The sequence below is a fragment of the Eleginops maclovinus genome, chromosome 15 (assembly GCF_036324505.1).
Source record: "Eleginops maclovinus isolate JMC-PN-2008 ecotype Puerto Natales chromosome 15, JC_Emac_rtc_rv5, whole genome shotgun sequence".
Taxonomy (NCBI): domain Eukaryota; kingdom Metazoa; phylum Chordata; class Actinopteri; order Perciformes; family Eleginopidae; genus Eleginops; species Eleginops maclovinus.
In genome coordinates, this window is record NC_086363.1 from 17,966,203 (window position 1) to 17,988,969 (window position 22,767).

Genomic DNA, 22,767 nt, shown 5'->3' on the forward strand with positions numbered 1-22,767 from the left:
GGGTTATATAAAACAGCTGACATCAGCAGATACCCTGACATATTTACTGCTTTTATATTTAGGCAGAAAATGTACAGGTTACCTGCTCTCTGTATTTAATTGCCTAAAATATTAGGGTTTCCTGTTTTTCAACTAAAGATTGGTGCGGTAACAACATTTCACCACTTCTGGTTCCCTTGTCTTGCAGTGAATGTTTTTTTGAATGTGATTTTAGATAGAAGCCTGAAATAAGATGTTAGGTTAACACAATTTTATTACCTAACTCTTGAATGTCCTTGTCATTGAAACGGTGTTTCACTCAGTAAATGACTAAGCGCCATCAGACTGACACAAGTGCGCCTTTGGCTTAGCGTTGGTGATGTGCAGCCATGTGATCCTGATGTGTTTATAGCATTACATTGGCTTTACTGCTGGCGATCGCATTTACACAAAAACAATTGGTGTTAACTTGTTTTGTTCGGCAGGATAAGGTTGTGTTGTGTTGGCCAACAAAAATACTTAATCAAAGCACCTCTCTATAAGAGCTTTCCCTGGTTTGTGTATCAAGCAATGCTTCTTGAAAAGGAACATTTGGAGCATTATATGCGACAATAGGTCCCATGTTAAGGATAAGGATTAGGGTTAGAGTTAGGTATGGGGTATATTATTCAAATGGGCAAATTTGTGATTGTATACATACTGCTAATACATACTTTTAAACAGAATTCTTACTTGATGTTCTCTCTTTCTCTTAGGCCATGGAACCAAAGGGGTGTTTGAGTTGCTGGCAGGCTGGAGGAGAACGAGGGAGAACCTTCCCTTCAAGGAGCGTGTGGCAGACGCTTTTGCTGATGTGATGGTGTGCTACACCATGACCAGCTCACTCTACATCATCACATTCGGCATGGGAGCTAGTCCTTTTACCAACATCGAGTCGGTGAAAATCTTCTGCCAGAGCATGTGCGTTGCCATCCTGGTGAACTACTTCTATGTTTTCTCCTTCTACGGCTCCTGCCTGGTGTTTGCCGGACAACTGGAGCAGAACCGCTACCACAGCGTTTTCTGTTGTAAAATCCCCTCAGTGGAGTACCTGGACCGCCAGCCCACGTGGTTTAAAACCATGATGAGTGATGGCCATGACTTGTCCACGCACCATGACAGCGTCCCCTATCAGAATCACTTCATCCAGCACTTCCTGCGTGAGCACTACACAGAATGGATTACCAACACCTATGTCAAACCCTTTGTGGTCATTCTATATCTCATCTACGCATCTTTCTCATTCATGGGATGTTTACAAATCAGTGATGGATCCAATATTGTGAACCTGCTAGCTAGTAACTCTCCGAGTGTTTCGTATGCTCAGACCCAGCAGAAATACTTCAGTAACTATAGTCCCGTGATTGGGTTTTACATTTACGAACCCATCGAGTATTGGAACTCCACGGTGCAGGAGCACCTGAAGACTTTGAGTCACGGCTTCAACAAGATCTCTTGGATGGACAACTTTTTCCACTACCTGCGGGTGGTGAATGTGAGTGCATCAACCAAGGGTGACTTCATCACAATACTCAAGGGCTCCTTTTTGCGCAGCCCTGAGTACCAGCACTTCTCTGAGGACATCATATTCTCCAAGAACCGTGAGACCGATGAGTACGACATCATCGCCTCTCGGATGTATTTGGTGGCCCGGACGACGGAGAAGAAGCGAGAGGAGGTGGTGGAGCTTCTGGAAAAGCTTCGTCCGTTGATGCTAATCAACAGCATCAAGTTCATTGCCTTCAATCCTACGTTTGTGTTCATGGACCGCTACAGCTCCTCTGTCATCTCGCCTATCCTGACCTCAGGCTTCAGCGTACTCACAATCCTCATCCTCACTTTCTTCCTGGTCATCAACCCCTTGGGTAACTTCTGGCTAATTCTCACAGTAACGTCCGTGGAGCTGGGCGTCTTGGGTTTGATGACCCTCTGGAACGTTGGCATGGACAGCATCTCAATCCTGTGCCTTATTTATACCCTCAACTTCGCCATGGATCACTGTGCACCACACCTGTACACTTTTGTGCTAGCCACTGAGCACACTAGGACGCAATGCATCAAGTTGGCACTGGAGGAGCACGGGGCGGCAATCCTGCAGAACACATCCTGCTTCGTGATCGGGATCATGCCCCTGGTGTTTGTGCCTTCCAATCTGACCTACACACTGTTCAAGTGCTCCCTTCTCATTGCGGGCTGCACCGTGCTGCACTGCTTCGTCATCCTGCCCGTCTTCCTGACCTTCTTCCCGCCATCCAAAAAGAGACACAAGAAAAAGAAAAGGGCCAAGCGCAAAGAGCGGGAGAGGGAGCGGGAGAGGGAGAGGGAAAGAGAAAGAGAAGAGATAGAGTGCATTGAAGTCAGGGAAAATCCTGATCATGTGACAAATGTCTGAGTAGTTTGTAGATTTAGCATTGAGTATCTGTGGCTATCCGTCAGTTATTGGTGGATATGAGGTGTTCTCCAATGGTAAAGCGCCTCTTAAGGTGCAGGGGAGTTGGAGATGTCCCCTCGGAGTGGGAACTCCCAAACAATAGCAGCTAAGCTGGCTGGAGTAGAGCGCGGACCCACTGGTTAGGCATTCAGTCCTTCAGTCTGGACAGCGTATCTCATTTGCACAAACTGCAACATGGTTCTAAATCTCTTTCCCAACTGTTTGGTATACAAAGAAGTTGTTATAGGACTTACGCTTTGCTAACCACTTGTGCAGGAGACGACTGTGCACGCACCTTACTCCTCACACCCAGCAAAAAGAAACTACCCCAAATTCTGTGGAAAGAGAGGAACTGTGAAAAGCACACCAAATGCTTTTCTGTGAGAGATACAATAGCTTAACAGCTGAACAGGGCAGATGGCATACACTGTGTCCATTATGAAGAGTTACCTTGCACATTGCATTGTGTGAATACAGCCACGGTTAATATAAGCAGGAGATATGTCTGCTCTATTCCAGAGGTTAAATAAAGTTGTATGCAATGTCTAAAGCAACTGCAGTGAGCTGCAGCATACGACGAGGAAGTGATAAGGGACTGTTGTGCAGCAGTATTTGAATAAGCAGTAAGCCTGAGTATGACTTAAGTTAATCCTAAACTGCTTTTGCACCGGACCTGTAAAACCAAAAGTGAAGAGTGTTTCCGAGGCATGAAATATTGAACTTTATGGCAGGTTGAAAACAATGGGAAGTCTATGTGAGAGAATGAATGTCTTTGTGATCAACTTACAAAAGCTTACTGGCATGGCACTGGTAATTGTTCTGAATGTTATCCAAACCTAGCAGTGGTGCCAAATAGTGTATAGATTTATTTTAGTTTGACAGAGTTCTATAACAACAAAAAATTCTCAGTTAGTTTAACCTTTCATATAAGTCAACATGGATCATGAATTATTTAAGCTAATTTAAATGATTGCTATTTAATGTCGTTCAGATTCGTGAAGAAGATTGTAATGCAGGCTTTAAATTAAACAGTGAGGCACATTTTGTTACGTACACCATATCTGAATGATGTCAATACTGATAGAGAGCCGAAGTGAAACCATCACCTTCGGGTTTTGTTCCAGAACTAAGAAAACCTCATGCAAAATTTGACATTTACAATGAAATAATTACTATAAATCAAGCCCTACAATATCGACAAGAGCAGCGCTGCGTCACAGCCTGGCAACGGCCCGCCCACTTTCTGGTGAAAATAATGGTTTGATAATGCTTAAAGCTGCAGGGTCATGTATTGCATGTCAAACAACAACAAAACATCCAAAGTTACCATTTGTTTTACTTTTAGTTGGAAAAATGGACGGTAAGAAAGAGGAAACTTCACAGCGACATTATGATGCTAACCACAATAACTTCAAAGTGTCTATGCACACAGTTATGATAAAAGTCAAAGTAGTGACTGTAGTCACTGCATTCAAATATAAAACACTGACAAGCCAAGGAAATCCCAGTTTAAGTTTAAACCAGCTGCCTGCCAGTAGTCCTCCGGCAGACTGACGGGATCCCGATCATCGATCTACAATAACATTATGTAACCGTTTGCTGACTGTCTATCGTAACTGTGCCCTCGTAGATGCACATCATTCTTCATTTTTATATGTGATTAGTCAAATCCTTAGACTGTATTTATCGCCAGTGAAATTACAGCAAATGTTTTCACCGTAAATGGGGCGCGGCCATGATGTAGAGGGGAAACCTGGATTGGTTGCTATCAACTATAGCTATATTTTATGTAGACATGGATGGTATGTTTTAAAAACAATGCAAAATCATTGTCAATTTAGTACTTTCCAGCCTTTTAAGCTACATGTATAGATGGCTCAAAAGACATTGCCACAAAAATCCCCTCAGCTCTGCAGAGCGTTTTAGTGTCTTTAAGCCTATTATTTTTGGGCCGGTATGATTCACTCACTACTTTCAGCCACCTTGTTTCCAGCAACCTTTTTTCTTGACATTTATTATTGATAAACTCTTCCCAGGTACAAACAGCAGACAGAAAGAGTTGGTATATTTAGAATGAAAAAGAGCCAACATATGTTCCTCAGAAGTTTGTTGACACAAAAAAGAGTTTGGGAGAATAGCTAGGGTGAATTTGGGACACCAATCCAATTTTGAGCAACTTTATCAATAACTGCTGTATGTGTTATTAAATATTTGCTTGCAAATACATGCTGGTAATTCATCAATATGTTGTGTCCAGCATGTTCATGCGCCTTCATGTGACCAAAAAGTGCTGCTTCAATGAATTCCATTCCCCCAAGCCTAAGACTATTGTGGCTGAACATTAATCTTGACTGACATATACTACTTTAGGAATAAACAGTTACAATGATGTACAAAAAATGGCTAACTATAGCTTCTACCTTTTTTTATTTATTTAAACAAAATCAATCTTTAAACTTTTGTTCAATTATCAAGGGTTAAATAATAGCACATACTACAAAAAAAACACTGATCCTAGACTGTGGATAGTTAACCTCAAAAACATTTAGCTGCAAAACAGTGGAACAGAACCATCCTGGAAGTGACGTTGAGACTTCGGCTGTCTATCAGAAACATTTTGGAAGACTAATTATGAAATATTTAGGCCCTGAGCTGGTCTAGTCCATGTAATAAATAAGTATAATTTGACCTAATGCTTCAAATAACATCTCAAAATGTCCACTCCTCAAATACCCTTCTTCAATGTTCAGTCTTAAAATGGCTCCCACCTCCCCAGAGGGTACACAGTATTATCTACATGTGCGAAGGCGCGATTAGAATCTATGCTGGAGTCCCGATACAAAGACACTCAAGGTCAGCAGCTCTGATGGTTACAAATCTTAGGCTGACCTCTTGCAGGCAGATCTTACCCGGTGGCACGCGATAGAAAGGCCGGGTATAAGAGCAGACGTGGCTGATTTCAGACCAGTTAATATGCTTTTAGGGGATTGGCTGGTTTTAAGGGGCTATCACTAAGGGGGCACTGCTGTCTTGTTTCTTTTTAGCGTGAAGAGGGATAGTTTGACATTATCAAGTGGAAAAAGGCTATTAAACCCACTTATACCCACCCACAAAATAAGAGGCAGAGGTGAAAAAGAGTCATGAATTACCTGTCACCACATTTGCTGCTTTTGTGGAGTTAGAAAGTAATCTTAAATGCTGAATTGTCAATGATAAGAACCTTACAATTTTTATTTACCAAACCATGCTTGGAAAGTAGTAGTTTTTTGGCAGGCTACTTCATGCAGCTGCTGCAGTAAATGTCACATTATGTAAAAGCCATGTCATGTATGTATAGCAAGAAGGCATGAAATGTTTGAAACACGGGAAAGAAATGCAAATCTTAACTAATTTAATACCCAAAATGAACTGTGTTTGCATGGCACTGTAATGTATGTATGCATGCATTTAATTTTCCTGTATGAAGTCTGCGTATTCTTTATTTTTGCTACGCTGTAGTGACTTATGTTTGTTGTTTCGATGCATATTCTGTAACACTATGTGCTGCAAAAGAACAAATGTAGTCATATCTGTGCCAAGACAGAAGCCAGAGGTTATTTCATGTGTAAAATAACTGTAAATTACACTTTTCTATATTTTTTAAGAAAAGAATATACTATAGAAAGATTTTTAATGACAGAATTTTCTTAAAAAAAGAATAAAAAAGGGAAAAAAGTTGAACACAGTAGGCCAGTAATAAACAGTGGAATGTTACCAGTATACTAGATCTTATTTCTTGCACAATGCAGTGTCAATGTCTGTTGATGATTCACGTTTTTATACCGGAAACTGTGGCCATCACTTTATGGTTTGTTTGTGTGTCTTGACTTCTTAATATTCTCTACTATTCGCCCTCATATTTAAGATACAGTAATTCTTTACTCAACAGCCCTTTTTAAAACAACAGCGTTCTATCAGGCTGTGTTATAATCACATTAAAACCAAGCTTAGAAAAATATCTGAATTTGAATAGAATCTCCCGTTTATGTCTGAAATACAGCTATTACATGAGGTCAATCTCGGCCGAAAATGTTTTATTATTTAGGCTTACTTTTAGGCTCATCATTCCAAGATATCCTTGGTCAATTCTTAGGCAACATGTTATTGCTTTAACCTGCACATTTACCATGTTTCAGATTTCCTACAATTAGCATTATAGCCAATGCTAATCAATATTGTCTGATTGGACTCCTGTGTATTTAAATAGTAAGATTAGAATCTAATAGTTATTCTAAGGCCAAACACTGGGTCTTACTAATGGGTTATGGAAGTGGCATGCAATATCCAATATTTAAAACATATCCAATATATAAAATCACATCATCAACGTGTGATTTGTCTTCTTTTGACCCACAACTTAAAGGATGAGTTTGGCATTTTACAAAAATGTTCCTCCTGTCAACAAATCCACTAAAAACACCTGAACAAATCTCATCTTTCTTGAAATTCTTGTTGAACTACCTACCCTACCTTTAGCACTCAGTCCACTGAAAATCACCCTGTTTCTAATGGGTTACATTATAGTAATTTACTGATTTCACCTAAACAGGGAATACCAATGCATTTATAAAGAGCTAAAAAGTACATTTGTAGGTCGTTTCTCAGTTGCGTATTTAACATCTCAGCAAAAGAGCTCTATAGCATGAAACAAATAAACTGTCAGGCACTCATAAACAGGATTGGTGGTTTTGCTATTTTCACATGTTTTGTTTTCACTAAGAATACTTTACTTCTCAACTTCATATATCCAACCATTCCTTTTAAAAAAATTATAAAGGTGACCTTAATTCCTTAAGTGTTGCAGATTTTTTTACCTTACAAATCAGTTTCACTGTACTCACTTTATAAGCTATATGTTGTGCTGTCACAGTTATTGTGACATTAAAGCTAAAGTATTGTTATGACACATGTTTATCAGATTGGATGTAAGTCAAGGTTACCTCAAAATCTATTTGTTTTTTCATTAATAAGTGCAATATATGATCATCACTGCACAATATTTCTATTTAGCTTGTCGAATAACCTACATTGCAACATTAGCCTCCGAGGGTGAATTGTTGTTTTATTGCAACTCATCTATCTTGTATGTCAACAAACTAAGTTGCCCCCATCCGTCAAACCTGTTATTTAATGGATCCTACTTTAACATTTTTCATAAAGTCTCAATGTGTGTAGAAGGTAACTAGGTCAAAACAAAGTAAGGCTATTTCCGTAACTTCTGTCCCATTTGAGTCCAATTCCTGTTGATGAAACATGCACTTTTTGCTTCACACACTGCAATATGGGAATCCATCCGTCCGTCTATCCGTCCGTCCGTCCGCCCAGCCACCCACCCATCCATTTCATTTGAAATACTTAATACTGCAAAGTACAGCAATACCATTTGGTTATTATTGCTGTCAAAAGCAAGTTTTGTGCCTCTGTTTCCCTATGCTTGCCAATACAACATTGTCTAATCGGTGGTCTAAAACTCATCCGATTTTGTGTTTTGTGACTTAAACACTTTGAATAATAATACAATTCATGTCTGTAGTTGTCCATGTCTCTGTTTGACTTTGCCATAGTTTGAGCCTTACACAGTATACTTTGTCTTAGAAGGGAATACCACTCAGTTAAATAAGTTTAGTCAGTAGTTGCATGATCAGTACTTCCTAAAACCACAAAAGAAATAATCTTTAAATGCATTGAAGAATGTTCACATGGTGTTACAATGTCGGGTGATATGGACTTTTAAGTCCATATCACCTGTTTGTTAACAGGTGTCATTATCAAGTCATAATCTTTTGGAAGGCTAACCTTTCAGAATTGAATTAGAAATGTAGGAAAAGTATGTCACATTAAACCAGCTACTAAATGTGATAGTAGATTGGTTCCTAGAATATTCTTTAAAATAAGACATTAGCATGTTTCATTAGCTTAACAGAGGCTGTCAACTCTACAAGTGACAGTTATGGAATAAAGAGCACATAAAGATCAAAGTAGGACAGGTATTTGAGAGCCATCAAGTCAGTGATGCTTCAATTTAATGTAACAGCTAAAACAGCTGAACATATTAATAGTTGTTAAACTAACTTTGTAATGCCTGTTATTTAGTAACACCTATCTAAAGGTTACTAAAGGTAAGCTAGCATGAAACACCATAGGCTATTAGCCATGATGTAGCAAAAGAGGTTGAGCAACTAATCTAAAGTATATCAATTGTGTCAAAGTGTTTTGTTCCCTACTGATTCCAATTTCCTTAGAAAGATTATTAATATGTGATTGATTTACCTAAACAGTTATTCTAGTTACCGTGGCTTCTGTATATCGAAAGTTTGCCAATATATATACCATAAGCCAGAAAATTGGCATTTTGTGATAAGAAAGAAATGTACTGCAGAAAATACCACCAAGAATGTCTTGTGAAACACTGGGACATTATGAGCAGTATGAACATGGTGTAGTTTAATCGTAACCAACTGTAGTGTAGATAAACGTTCTCTCATTTGCTTCACTTCTGGTTTTGAGGTTGTCATGATCATGATGAATAGAGGGGTTTCGCAATATGGGTGGTATTTCTCTTTTAAGCATAGTAAGCGCCTGGTAGCTTCATAAGTCTGTGCTATTTATATTACTGGTGGCTATGCCTTACATTTGTTTTCCAATATGTCAATGAAGAGGATGGTATGTTTAAGGGGAAGTACATGACTGAGTATGTCTTTTGAACCAGTAAATATACACTGTGATGAGATGACAAGGGTGTCAATTGCTGTTGGTGGTTTGAGTTGTGTTTGAACAGGAGAGGGTAAGAAATGTATTGAATGGTCATTTGATATTGATATTGTTCCAATACTGTGGAATTTACAGCTGTAATTGCTGTCTTAATGCCTTTCTCATAGCTGCTCATCTTGCAACAGTCACTGCAGAGGAATATTGGTTTACTATTTTCCTAAAGAATGAAGTTTGATTGTCACTGTTAACATTCCTTATATGCTCACTCAGCTGTTAGACCAGCATTCAGCTCTGCATAGATTTATATTAACGGGGAAATCAGATCGGTCTTAGTTTTGCGTGTTTTTCTGCACTCGCTTACCATAACGTTTTTTAAACCAATCGCTTCTCAGAGGGGCGTGGCCAGCAGCAGCTCATTAGAATTTAAACACAGAATCAGCACTTTTGGAACAGGGCTGAAACAGAGGGGTTTATGGCATGCTACAATGATCTGTTTGGTGTTTGGAGCCAAACACTTCAGAGAGAAGTTTTGTATATATCTGAGACCTGTAATATTGTCGGAAATGAGTATAGTAGGGGATCTTTAAGTCAGCCAAGACACACATCGGATTTCTCGAGTAGTTCTCTCCATGACAAGTACATTCGACTTCCTGGAGTTCCCCTTAAACAACCAATTAAATGGCTTTTACATTATGTTGTATTTTTGCTGTAGAATGTCAGACTTTAGCAGGGTTTGGGTTCAGAGAAAAACATCTTTATAACTGAGCAAATGTCCTTTTGTGAAAGAGTTTGTGCTACACTGATGGTATATTTACCAAAGGTTTTACAGGCAGTAGAGGAAGTAGATGCTTTAAACTGCATGACACTGGAAGTTGTACAGTACACAGCAACATCATAGTGGCTTTTTCTAATCCCCTAACGTTTTACTTCCTGAGCTGACCGCGACTGGCAGCAGGAGTGGCTGCTGTCGTGTTGTGCTCTGTTGCAGCGTTATTGCGCCAATCTCTTTTGGCCGGGGATATTTTTGGCTCCCACCTTGTCTTAATCCTGTCGTGATTCTCCTATGGATTATTCATGCTTCCTTTTTCCTCTCCTCCCCACCACCGTCTCCCTCCCTCCCCATCCTCTCCTCCTCAGCGGCTTCCTTCCCAGAGTCTCCCCCTCTATATGTTTGTGTCATCATCATTGTGCATGCATGGCCCTAGCCTTGAAGTGTGTGCTCCCATGCTGTGCACCAATCCGTTCTCTATAGATGCATTATTTATTTTGTTATGTAATACATCTGCAGTTTCCCCATACCCTTCAAACCTATAAATAAAAACGTTAGGAAATCAATGATCTTCTCAGCATTACTACCTACCTTTTAATGTATCCATGTTTAATTTAGATCGCTGTTCTTTGACATATTTTAAAGTAGGACTGAGAACTGCTGTGATAATTACATCAATATAATTATTTTCCTTTTGCCTAACCTAAAAGAAGTCCTTGCAGTGAAGAGTCGAAGAGTATATTCATGTATATCACTAGGGACTGAGGGCCCACCAGCCTTTGCTTAATGTGAGTGAGTGAGTGCTCTGTGAACCTTTATAATTTATTTACTTTACAGTTTGTGACTATCATTGTGCAATGTTTCCAACAGATAATGGAATGATGATGGGGAGAAAGGAGTGGAAATATTCTGCAGGCCCCTTCTGTTACCATTGGAATTCTAATTGTATATTTAGTTATTCTTAAGGAGTATGGACAAAAGAAATGCTGCTATCTGACCATAGAGTATGTCCACATTGAGCCAGCAAAATGTTTATAGTGAATCATTTACTCTCCGTTTTGGTCCTAACCCTAACCCTAGAGCTGCCTTCACATGCTATGCGAATTGCTCTTTGCTCACCATGAGGTTGGGCTCAGAGCCTTGCCGTAAAAAAGCTAGGAAAGTTCCGATTCTATGGGTGCCGCTACTGCTAGCTTGCGTTGCTACATACAGCTGTTACCTTATTGGTTGCTCTACAAAAGGTCAACAGTAAACAAGGTGTAATTTGAACTTTGAGTGCAGCAATTGCTGACAATTTGGAGCGCTGCACATCATCGAGAGTAGCGCTTCCACCCAAACACATTGGCAACGTCAGCGTGGAGCTCTTTCCGGCTGATTATGTGAAGGCAGCTTAACATTTCCACTCATACCGCATCTTCACCAGATTTATGTCATTCTCGGGGCGCCAAATACCAATATTTTATCATATGCCTAGGCGCAAACGTTAATACCACCATTTGGCCTCCGTATCAGACACATCAGGCTTTCCTCTTATTATGATTTAAACCTATTTGCAACAATATTGGATAGACTAATAGCCTGGTTTTTGAAAGACGAATTATAAAAGTGACAAGTCTTAAATGAGAAGTCAGAGTGGCCTGATTGGTCAAACCATTGATTGTCACGAATGGGTTTACACCAATATCTCTACTATATTAACCGTAAATTACTCCCTACTGCAAAACCATGTATCGACCATGTATTAGAAGTTAAACAAACAAGTACACTTATTATATCCAGTGACAATTAGATGTAAGCATAATAATCTTATGTGCGTTTTTGTGATGGTTGTCCTGTTGCACTCTCATGGCTCTCAGATGTCAGCATCAGCTACACAAATCAGCAGCAAATGAACAACTTGTTCAAAGTCTTCCATAAATGCAGACAACTTGGAAAATAACCATTAGCTGGAAATCTCCCTTTGGACGTCCTAAAAAAAAAGTAGTTTTAGATCTGTACGACTGGTTCCAAATATTATCCCACATTATTTTTCTAAAGCTTTTCAGTTCCTGGTTGAGCTCACCTGGCACATCACACCATCTTCCAACCAGCCAAGGTTTGACATTGGCCCTGGACGTTCAAATTCTGGCCCGGGCTTGCACACTGTATCGACTCCTCTTGTAGCGAGGAGCTGAACAACCACCACATGATGAGACCAGCCAAAAGTAGAACCATAGTTAGTCGATGATGATGATGATGTACGGGAATGTCTCAGTGTCAATTTATTAGAAGAAATATGCTTTTGAATGCTCCAGATATTTTAAATGTAAACTCCTTTTTCTACTGCCTGCTATGTTAAATAAATAAATAGTATGCATATGATCAATCTTTTTTACTGGACAGAAAAATACATGATTTTCATTAAAATAACTTTTGTCTAAGAAACAACTTTGAGTGGATTTTCCTTTCATGTCGATTATGTTTGGTTTTTTTGAGGGTACAGACCAAGTCCATGTCTAGTCCTTTGTCTGTATGTTTTCTTGAGCGAAATATTGCTTCAGTGCATTCCATTCGATTATCCTTGACAGAAATGATGACCAGCGCTTCATATTTACTGTCAACGATAGGCAAATATAAATCAAATTAAAACTAAAACGACCATAAGCAGCTACCTGTACATTTTTATTCAACCAATATCAATGATAGTGATGTCCTTTAGCAAATTAACTCACTACTCCAGTGGTGCTGCTCTTTGACAAATAGAAGAACATGCAGGTTTCACTTGGCAGCTTCCATGTGTGAACTTGTCAGATGATTAAAGTGGGAAGTTGGAAGACGCTGAAACAGGTTGTTTGTACTCAGCAAAGCTTCCCTGGATAAAACAAGGTTAGAGGCATCCACAGTATCAGCCTGGGTAAGGATGGCTAACATGATACACGACAGAGCCATAAAACATTAAATATTTGTTCAATTTAACGCATATTTGGAAGAGTATTAGACTGTTATTCTGCTATTAATAGACTGTAAAAAAGGATTGCGAGATTCCCTCCCACAATAACTAACTAAATATGAGGAACATTAGAGACCGCCTTTCCTTAAGTGGGATTCTGAAACATAGTAAATGTAGGATTTGGAAAGGGATTGTTGGAGATTTTCTTTAATTCAGAAAGATTTCAACATTGTCATTGTCAAAGATTTCTTGAACTCAATTTATTTTGTTTGAAAGGCAATTTCTGCCAGGAAAAAAATCCATTTTTACGTCTCAACTTTTATCTATTGAATTTGTTAAAAGGGGCTTGATTCTTCCTAGAGCAGGAATAATACCTTTTTTTATTTTATAATTATTTTAAGAGCCTTTGTAGCTTTGTCTGTAAGTGCAATCATCAAAAAAGCAACAATAACTTATTTCAATCCATTTCAACTAGCTGGGTCTGATGTGTAGGATATTTATGATCAAATGGTGGCTGTTTCATGCTTTAATAAAAGCATCAGATGAATTCAAAGGGTCAGTTCAGCCAAATAACTAGTATTTATCACCTTGGAACACACCAATATAGATAATTTTAGTCTCATCTTCATGGTACAGAAGGGTTTTGCTCCCACGTAAGATCCATATCGCATTCTAACAAGAACATTTTTGTTACTAATATACGTTTATGTTGTGATAAAGTGCAATGTTTCAAGTAACAACGTAAAATATATAATTTTACTAAGCCTACAATGTTAAAACTGTAAAGGAGGAACATGGAGAAGGGGATAGGTTGAGGAAAATGACTGATATACAAATTGAGACATAGGGTGATTCTTCTCACAGCACAGTGGATGATAGTGTATTGGCAGGGATATGGTTAGCTTGTCTTACATAATAACCTTTGAAACATGGAAAAATATTGTTTTGCCTTAATATCATAATAAACCTTTCACTTATATTGATATTCATATACTGATATTGATCAGTTTTTTTGTTTAAGCAATAGCATGAGGTTCTAGATTAAAAGCACAACTCAAAACAAACGAGTAAGAGTATTTAAAAATGCAGAGGCTGCCATAGTTTCAGGAGGTATAAGGTTTGATAGGTATGAAAATGATATGAAATATGCTCTATGACCTTCATAGTGACCAGATTTTAACCCAACTGAACTGTGGAAGTTATATCATTATCCTAAAACCAATTTAGGAAATATATTTCAGAAGAAAAGTGAAGGAAAACTTGAGTCGGACGCACTTGGAGAATCTGGGAGGATGATTGAAACCTGTTTTTTATGTTCATTTATATATGTTGGGCAGAAAAAGGAATGACAAACCCTTGTGAAATGTATGACATTTCAGGAAAGCTCGTTGGTACTAATTACCAAAAGCCAATCCAATAATTAAAAAGGCCCATCTGGCACAACGGGAGGAAGGTGGAAAATGCAGATGATTGGAGCAGGAAAAAAGAGAAGACAAATAGCAGCTCTTACAAACTCCTTCTCACTCTCTCCCTTGCATCTCTCCAGAAATGAAATATTTATGGGAGCTCCTGATTTTATCTGCTGCTTATCATCCTGTTCCTGCTCTGCTGCTACCACTGTGATCTCTACGCCGACAGCAGAGAGGCCACCACGGACGCCTGCATCACCACCGTCACCTACAGCAAGTTCACCCTGCTACTTCTTTGAAGAACACATGGCAATCTCCAGCTCCAATCACCCACCTGTTCTTCTTACACCCACACTGGGATAAAAGGAGAAGAGCAAAATGGCGAAATGTAAAGAAAACGAGGAAGAGTCCTTTTGGGTGCAGATATCACAGAAATGGAAAGGAGGGAGGGAGGGAGGGAGGGAGGAAGGAGATAAGGAAGAAGTAGCTGTAAAGAGGAAGGAGTAGATGAATGGAGGTGGGAGGGTAGAGCAGAGCATACTTAGAAGAGCAATGATATATTTTGGCTCAAGAGCTCCTGAAATAACACCAGCACATCATGTATTTCCCACAGAGAGCAAATGTGAGCTATTTTAAAGGCCAGTTAAGAAATATACAGGCATTGATTCCTTTTTCACAGCTTGAAAAATAATTTCAGTAATGCTACGGTCCCTGCTTGTGGTGCTGAAGCTGCATCCTGTGAGCCTGAGCAGTGTAGGAGCATCAGAGGAGGAGCAATGACGCTATCTAGAGGATTTTCTGCACTCTGCATGCTGTTTCATTTTTACTAGGTACTTGTGACGGAGACGTCGTCACTATGTGGGTATGGCACATGGTAAAAGGTACAATACACTCAAACACACTCATTGTGGCGAGTGCACTGCGATTACTGGATTACTTGTAAAATAATCACTCAGATCAATATTTGTTTGAAGTCAGTTTTATTAGAATTATACTTTACATAAAAATGCATTCCAATGTGCCAAAGTAACCTGTGGTTCCTCTCATTCACAGTTTCTGAGGTCCAAACAGAACAACAGAACGACTGCAGCTGAAACACTAGTGCAATGGGAACTAAAGTGATTATGGAGTTTAGTTGTGTGCTGTATTTACTTTGGTATCGTTCAACTACAGCACGGTCACATGACTTCACCACCGCTCAGCTAAAGGTGGCTAATGTTTGGCTATAAAGGAACTACATCCCGTATTGATTATTGCAACTCCATCTTCTCCGGTCTTCCTCAAAAATCTCTGCGTAAACTCCAACTGGTCCAAAACTCAGCCGCCCGTATCGTCACCAGAACTCCTTCCATAGATCATATCACTCCGGTTCTTCAACAAATCCATTGGCTCCCCGTTAAATACCGCTTTAAAATGTTGCTCCTCACCTTCAAAGCCCTTCACACTCTTGCACCTCCATATCTCTCTGAACACTTCCACACCTACACTCCCTCTCGTGCTCTCCGATCCTCCTCTGCCTTTCAACTCACTGTACCTTCTGCTTGCTTGACCACCATGGGGTCAAGAGCCTTCAGCCAATATGCCCCCCGTCTCTGGAACTCTCTCCCACAAGACATCTGCAATATGGACTCACTCTCAACCTTCAAATCCTGCCTGAAAACCCACCTTTTTAATCTGGCCTATTCTGTGCCATAGTTACTGTGGTGGAAACTTCTGAAGCAATGGAGACGAAACAGAGAGACACTGGAGAGCAGGAACTTGATGGCAAAACACTGTTGGGTTTATTCGGAGTTACGGCCGGAGAATTGACAAGACATTTACTGTAGACACGAGTTGCCACAGCGGTAGCCAAACCGACTCTGAAGATCTCAGGGATAGGAAGAGGTTTTAACAATACGTTTAACTTAAACTGTCATCTAGGTCACAAATAAGGTGTTTACCAGAGCATCTGTGTCCAAATAAACTGGCGCTAGCTGTCCTTAAACAATAAAGCCAATCTTAGGTCGGCATGAGCTTGTACCTACTGTGGGAACAACAAGGCTTCGAAAGCCCAGGCTGCCCCTCCTTAATGAAGGTAACAGCACCTGCAAGGCCATTGAGCCAGGTCAGAAAAGGACAGAGAGAAGAGATGCAAATGAGCTAAAGGTTTACAAGCTTACACAAATTATTCCCTAAACAGTTTCTATAAACTGATTGTTGTTTTTTAGTCTTTGTTTTTTTTTAGTCTAGAATTACTGTTTGACCTTTGCTGTTGCTTGTTTTTAATTATGCTCTGTAAGGTGTCCCCGAGAACTTTGAAAGGCGCCCTTAAATAAGATGAATTATTATTTATTATTATGACTTCACGTCACCACCTCTAAGCTAATGTTGGACTGTAAAGGAACTACAGTACGGTCACATGACTTCACATCACCTACACTATGCTACAGGTGTCAACAGGTTCAACTTCTGCTCAGGGCTTTGTTCAAACAGTTTGTTTTTTGAATGCTGCAGAACAAGATTCCGTTCCGATGTGATGATCATGTTACCAGTTCAACACCGGACTGCAGACATGTCTCATTTAAGGTAAAGGCTAATACTAAACTGATCTAAACAGGATGATGGGTATTTATTTTCTCTTGGACTTATTTGCATTTGATGTAAAGGTAATACAAAAGAAAATGGTCTGGTTATATTACGTGAAACTACCTTTTTGAAGTGACCCTCTCAACCAGTGGTGTGAAGTAACTCAAGTGCTGCACTAAAGTACAATTCTGAGGTACGTATGTATTAAGAAATGAAAAGATAGAATGAGATAAAAACAGGAATTTAAGGTTAAATAGAGAATAACGTAATAAATGTTGTGTATTGTTATAGTATAAGAGGAATAAACAGTGTATTATAAATATAACAGCGGTTCAGAGGATTCACAGAGAGGCAGTGTATGTGTAAATCGAGGGCTTTTATCATGAACTATTTATTGCACTTTCAATTCTGAGGCACTTGTACTTTACTTGAGTATTTGCATTTTATTCTACTGTGTACTTTACTCCACTACATGTATTTAATCCCTTTAGTTGCTTGGCAGATTTGGATTAATGATGTGAAATATAATCAGCTGGAAATAGCTGGTGTTTCTGTGGTTGGAGATTTAATGACCCAATTAACACTGAGCTAAAGTCCATACACAATAAACATGTGTTTTGTATGTTCTACCTATAAGAGCTATTCACACACACTTTGTGAGAGTGTGTCATTGATTCGTTGTTTAAACCTGTGGTGTGAAGTCGTCAGGCTTAACTTGAGTCACTGCAGTCATTCGGTTTCATAGCCGTCTCTGAACATACATTACACATCTTCCAGGGAATGAGACGCATCTCCCACCATCAATTACTGTGGTAAAGTCAGGTAAAACCTGTTCATACACACATATGGGCATTTTGTGTCTGTGTGTGGGTGTGTGTCACCCTCAGAAAGACACTTCTTGGTTCCTTTCTTTATTCTGAATGTAAACAATGGAAGGTGTGGAGCAGCGGGGACACTCCCTCTCCCCCTCTCTCTCGGTATCTCCATGCCCAGGGGAGTTCATATGGGTCTCGATTTCACTTCTCTGATGAGTAGAACAGGTTTATGAGTAGCTTTTAAACAGCGGGCAGAGAGATGCAGAACAGAGGCTCAGGTGAGGACGGTCTGAGAAGTTAAGCCCGCTCCTGGACTCTGAGGGGATTCATATTGTTGTTCAGCATCATTTATTTTTCCAAGTCACAAACTGTTGCTACTATTGAGGGTTTAAGTTACACGTCTCAGCTAAATGAAGAAATATTTCTCTTGATTCTGATGATCAGGTTCAAAGTAAGACCTTTCACAATAAAAGACCCAGATGTACACACTCTGGAAAGTAAAATTGTCTCCGTGAAGATTTAAATATTATATTTATGATACACAGTTTACTCCACGAAAATAAAAATCACTGGACATGGATTAAGTTCATTAATAAGATCGATAATAATTTGTATTTATAGAGCAAAGACATTTGAAGGATGCAAATGAATGAAAAGTCAAATTCATAAATAATAAGAAAATAAATCACCATAAAAAAGGTATTAATAAAACATGAAAAGCATTAAAGAACATTTCAACAAATACAGATTGTTATACAAGTACTCAGTAAAAGTACTGCATTCAAAATTGTACTTAAGTAAAACAAGTATTACCATAAAAAATACTTTAAGTACCAAAATGATTCAGTAAAATATCAGAAACAGATATTTTTTGATTATGGTTTTGAAATTATTGCTGCATCAATGTGTTCATCTCTTCAGTGTTGCACTTGGTAAAGGGGGTTATTTTATATTAATAATACAAATCTCCAAAGTAAATAATAAAATAAGTATGGTATGAAGCAGTAGTAGAAGTACAAGTACCTCAATTTCTAAGTGCAGTACTTTAGTATATCTATAATGTATTATTTCTGCAACATAAAGTCACTATGCATTATAATCCGGCACTATTTTAATTCTCACTGTGAGTCAAAAGTAAAGTAGAAATCGATTCAAAACGAAAGCCCCGGAAACTAAATCTATCCTTGAGTTTGAGGTGTGTGTGTGTGTGTGTGTGTGTGTGTGTGTGTGTGTGTGTGTGTGTGTGTGTGTGTGTGTGTGTGTGTGTGTGTGTGTGTGTGTGTGTGTGTGTGTGTGTGTGTGCGTGTGTGTGTGTGTGTGTGTGCACACCTGAACATTACAAATTGCTGGTAATATTAACCCAGAACCTGTTTGGTTGGATAAATGTTGATGTTGAGATGTTCCCCGCCTTTATTGGTTTCATATGTAATCCACTGCAGCAGCAGTGGCACAAAATACTCAGTGAATAAATACACTGATAGCACATTGTAATATTTTACGGAACAAATGGAACTTATTAAAACTCTGTGTGAGCCCAGTTTGTTTTTGTGGCTATTTTGGACATTTAAAAAATGCGTCTATTGTTTTTCATGGTCAGTTTTGTATCTTTGAGATTACCATCTGTGGAATAAAGATGGTGTTAAAGTTGCCAGTCAGTGTGGAATAAAGATGGTGTTAAAGCAGCCAGTCAGTGTGGAATAAAGATGGTGTTAAAGCAGCCAGTCAGTGTGGAATAAAGATGGTGTTAAAGCAATGGGTAAGTCTGGGTGCATACAGAGATGGACATTTAGCAGCAATGTACAAAATAAAATGGTGTACACGATAGCCACAGCCAGTGATTAATCGTAGTGTACACAATATCCAAATTCCTTAGGCATTCATTTAGATTCTCTCTGTAGTCATTTTCACTCTCTCTGTTGTCGTTTTGACTCTCTTTGTAGTCGTTTTGACTCCCTCTGTAGTCGTTCTGACTCTCTCTATAGTCGTTTTGACTCCCTCTGTAGTCGTTTTGACTCTCTTTGTAGTCGTTTTGACACTCTCTGTAGTCGTTTTGACTCCCTTTGTAGTCGTTTTGACTCCCTCTGTAGTCATTTTGACTCTCTCTGTAGTCGTTTTGACTCCCTTTGTAGTCGTTTTGACTCCCTCTGTAGTCATTTTGACTCTCTCTGTAATCGTTTTGACTCTCTTTGTAGTCAAGACTTTGTAGTCGTTTTGACTCTCTTTGTAGTCGTTTTGCCTCTCTTTTTAGTAGAGACTCTCTAGTCGTTTTGACTCTCTCTGTAGTCATTTTGATTCTCTCTGTAGTCGTTTTAAAACTCTGTAGTCGTTTTGCCTCTCTTTTTAGTAGAGACTTTGTAGTCGTTTTGACTCTGTCTGAAGATGTTTTGACTCTATGAAGTTGTTATGACTCTCTTTGTAGTAATTCTGACTCTCTTTGCAGTCGTTTGACTCTCTCTGTAGTCATTTTGACTCCCTTTGTAGTCGTTTTGACTCCCTCTGTAGTGGTTTTGACTATCTTTGTAGTCAAGACTTTGTAGTCATTTTGACTCTCTCTGTTGTCGTTTTGACTCTCTCTGAAGTCGTTTTGACTCTCTCTGTAGTCATTTCGACTCTCTCTGCAGTCGTTTTGACTCTCTCTGTAGTTGTTTTGACTCTCTCTGTAGTCGTTTTGATTCTCTCTGTAGTCGTTTTGACACTCCCTGTAGTCGTTTTACCTCTCTTTTTAGTAGAGACTTTGTAGTCGTTTTGACTCTGTCTGAAGATGTTTTGACTCTATGAAGTTGTTATGACTCTCTTTGTAGTAATTTTGACTCTCTTTGTAGTCGTTTTGACTCTCTCTGTAGTTGTTTTGACTCCCTTTGTAGTCGTTTTGACTCCCTCTGTAGTCATTTTGACTCTCTCTGTAATCGTTTTGACTCTCTTTGTAGTCAAGACTTTATAGTCGTTTTGACACTCTCTGTAGTCGTTTTGCCTTTCTTTTTAGTAGAGACTCTGTAGTCGTTTTGACTCTCTCTGTAGTCGTTTTGACTCTCTCTGTAGTCGTTTTAATTCTCTCTGTAGTCGTTTTAAAACTCTCTGTAGTCGTTTTGCCTCTCTTTTTAGTAGAGACTTTGTAGTCGTTTTGACTCTGTCTGAAGATGTTTTGACTCTATGAAGTTGTTATGACTCTCTTTGTAGTAATTTTGACTCTCTTTGCAGTCGTTTGACTCTCTCTTTAGACATTTTGACTCCCTCTGTAGTCGTTTTGACTCTCTTTGTAGTCGAGACTTTGTAATCGTTTTGACTCTCTCTGAAGTCGTTTTGACTCTCTCTGTAGTCATTTTGACTCTCTCTGTTGTCGTTTTGACTCTCTCTGAAGTCGTTTTGACTCTCTCTGAAGTCGTTTTGACTCTCTCTGTAGTCATTTTGACTCTCTGCAGTCGTTTTGACTCTCTCTGTAGTTGTTTTGACTCTCTCTTTAGTCGTTTTGATTCTCTCTGTAGTCATTTTGACACTCTCTGTAGTCGTTTTGCCTCTCTTTTTAGTAGAGACTTTGTAGTCGTTTTGACTCTGTCTGAAGATGTTTTGACTCTATGAAGTTGTTTTGACTCTCTTTGTAGTATTTTTGACTCTCTTTGCAGTCGTTTGACTCTCTCTGTAGTCATTTTGACTCCCTTTGTAGTCGTTTTGACTCCCTCTGTAGTCGTTTTGACTCTCTTTGTAGTTTCAAGGTTTCAAGGTTTCAAGGTTTTATTTGTCATATGCACAGCAGATACAGCGTATATGTTGGCAATGAAAATCTTATGTCACGTGCTCCTCCAACAACTCAACATACATGGTGCAAATAAGATAAATAAAATAGTGCAAAAAGAGAGAAGAATATTTACAATATCAACAATAAAGATTTGAGGATGTGAAATATATACATATGGGGAATACATTGAGAGTATTTAAATACTTTACACTGTTGAATGAGGAGGTATGGGCAGATGCATATATTATGTATAGCAGATGTATATGGCAGATATGTAGTATAATATATAGATATGTGTACTATAAACAGATATGTATGGCAGATGTGTATAATATATATGTATGTGTGTACTATAAAAAGATGTGAGTAGACATTCACACAGCTCAGGAGTTCAGTAGTCTTATAGCCTGTGGTATAAAACTGTCTCTGAGTCTGGTGGTCTTGGTCCGGATGCTGCGGTACCGTCTGCCAGACGGCAGCAGACAGAACAGAGTGTTGCTGGGGTGATGGGGTCCTTTAATATCCTACCGGCCTTCTTCCTACACCGCTGGGTGTAGAGGTCCTCCATGGATGGCAGCTCCGTCCTGGTGATGTGCTGAGCAGTTTTCACCACCCTCTGTAGAGTCTTACGGTTGAGGGCGGTGCAACTGCCATACCAGGCGGTGTGATGCAGCCAGTCAGGATACTCTCGATGGTGCACCTGTAGAAGTTGCAGAGTATCCTGGAGTCCATGTTGAACTTCCGCAGCCTGCGGAGGAAGAAGAGCCGCTGTCGAGCCGTCTTGGATATGACCCTGGTGTGATGTGTCCATGTCAGGTCCTCACTGATGTTTACCCCGAGGAACCTGAAGCTGCTGACTCTCTCCACAGGAGTCCGTCGATGGTGATGGGTGTGTGTGCCTCTCTCTGCCTCTTCCTGTAGTCACAATCAGCTCCTTTGTTTTGCTGACGTTGAGATGGAGGTTGTTGTCCTGGCACCAAGATGTCAGGGCTCTGACTCCTCTCTGTACGCCGTCTCGTCGCCGTCTGTGATCAGGCCGATGACGGTCGTGTCGTCAGCAAACTTGATGATGGTGTTGGAGCTGTGTGTGGCCACGCAGTCGTGCGTGAACTGGGAGTAGAGGAGAGGGCTGAGCACACAACCCTGAGGGGCTCCGGTGTTGAGGGTCAAGGTGGAGGATGTGATGTTCCCCATCCGCACTGCCTGGGATCTGCCCGTCAGGAAGCTCATGATCCAGTCACAGAGGGTGCTGTTGAGCCCAAGGTCCCTGAGCTTAATGATGAGCTTGGAGGGCACAATGGTGTTGAATGCTGAACTGTAGTCAATGAACAGCATTCTCACATAAGTG

General features: G+C 39.6%; 2 protein-coding genes across 2 annotated transcripts in view; both read left to right on the plus strand.

The window, feature by feature from the left end:
• The window catches only part of ptchd4 (patched domain containing 4), a 40,433-nt gene extending 38,023 nt beyond the window's left edge, over positions 1-2,410 (plus strand). The window contains exon 3 of the mRNA XM_063902717.1: positions 735-2,410. Coding sequence (XP_063758787.1) covers positions 735-2,410 — 1,676 coding nt within the window. The remainder of the gene's footprint in view (positions 1-734) is intronic.
• A 14,338-nt stretch (positions 2,411-16,748) lies between these two features.
• The window catches only part of LOC134876440 (beta-1,3-galactosyltransferase 1-like), a 32,123-nt gene continuing 26,104 nt past the window's right edge, over positions 16,749-22,767 (plus strand). The window contains exon 1 of the mRNA XM_063901363.1: positions 16,749-16,871. Coding sequence (XP_063757433.1) covers positions 16,822-16,871 — 50 coding nt within the window. The 5' untranslated portion in view covers positions 16,749-16,821. The remainder of the gene's footprint in view (positions 16,872-22,767) is intronic.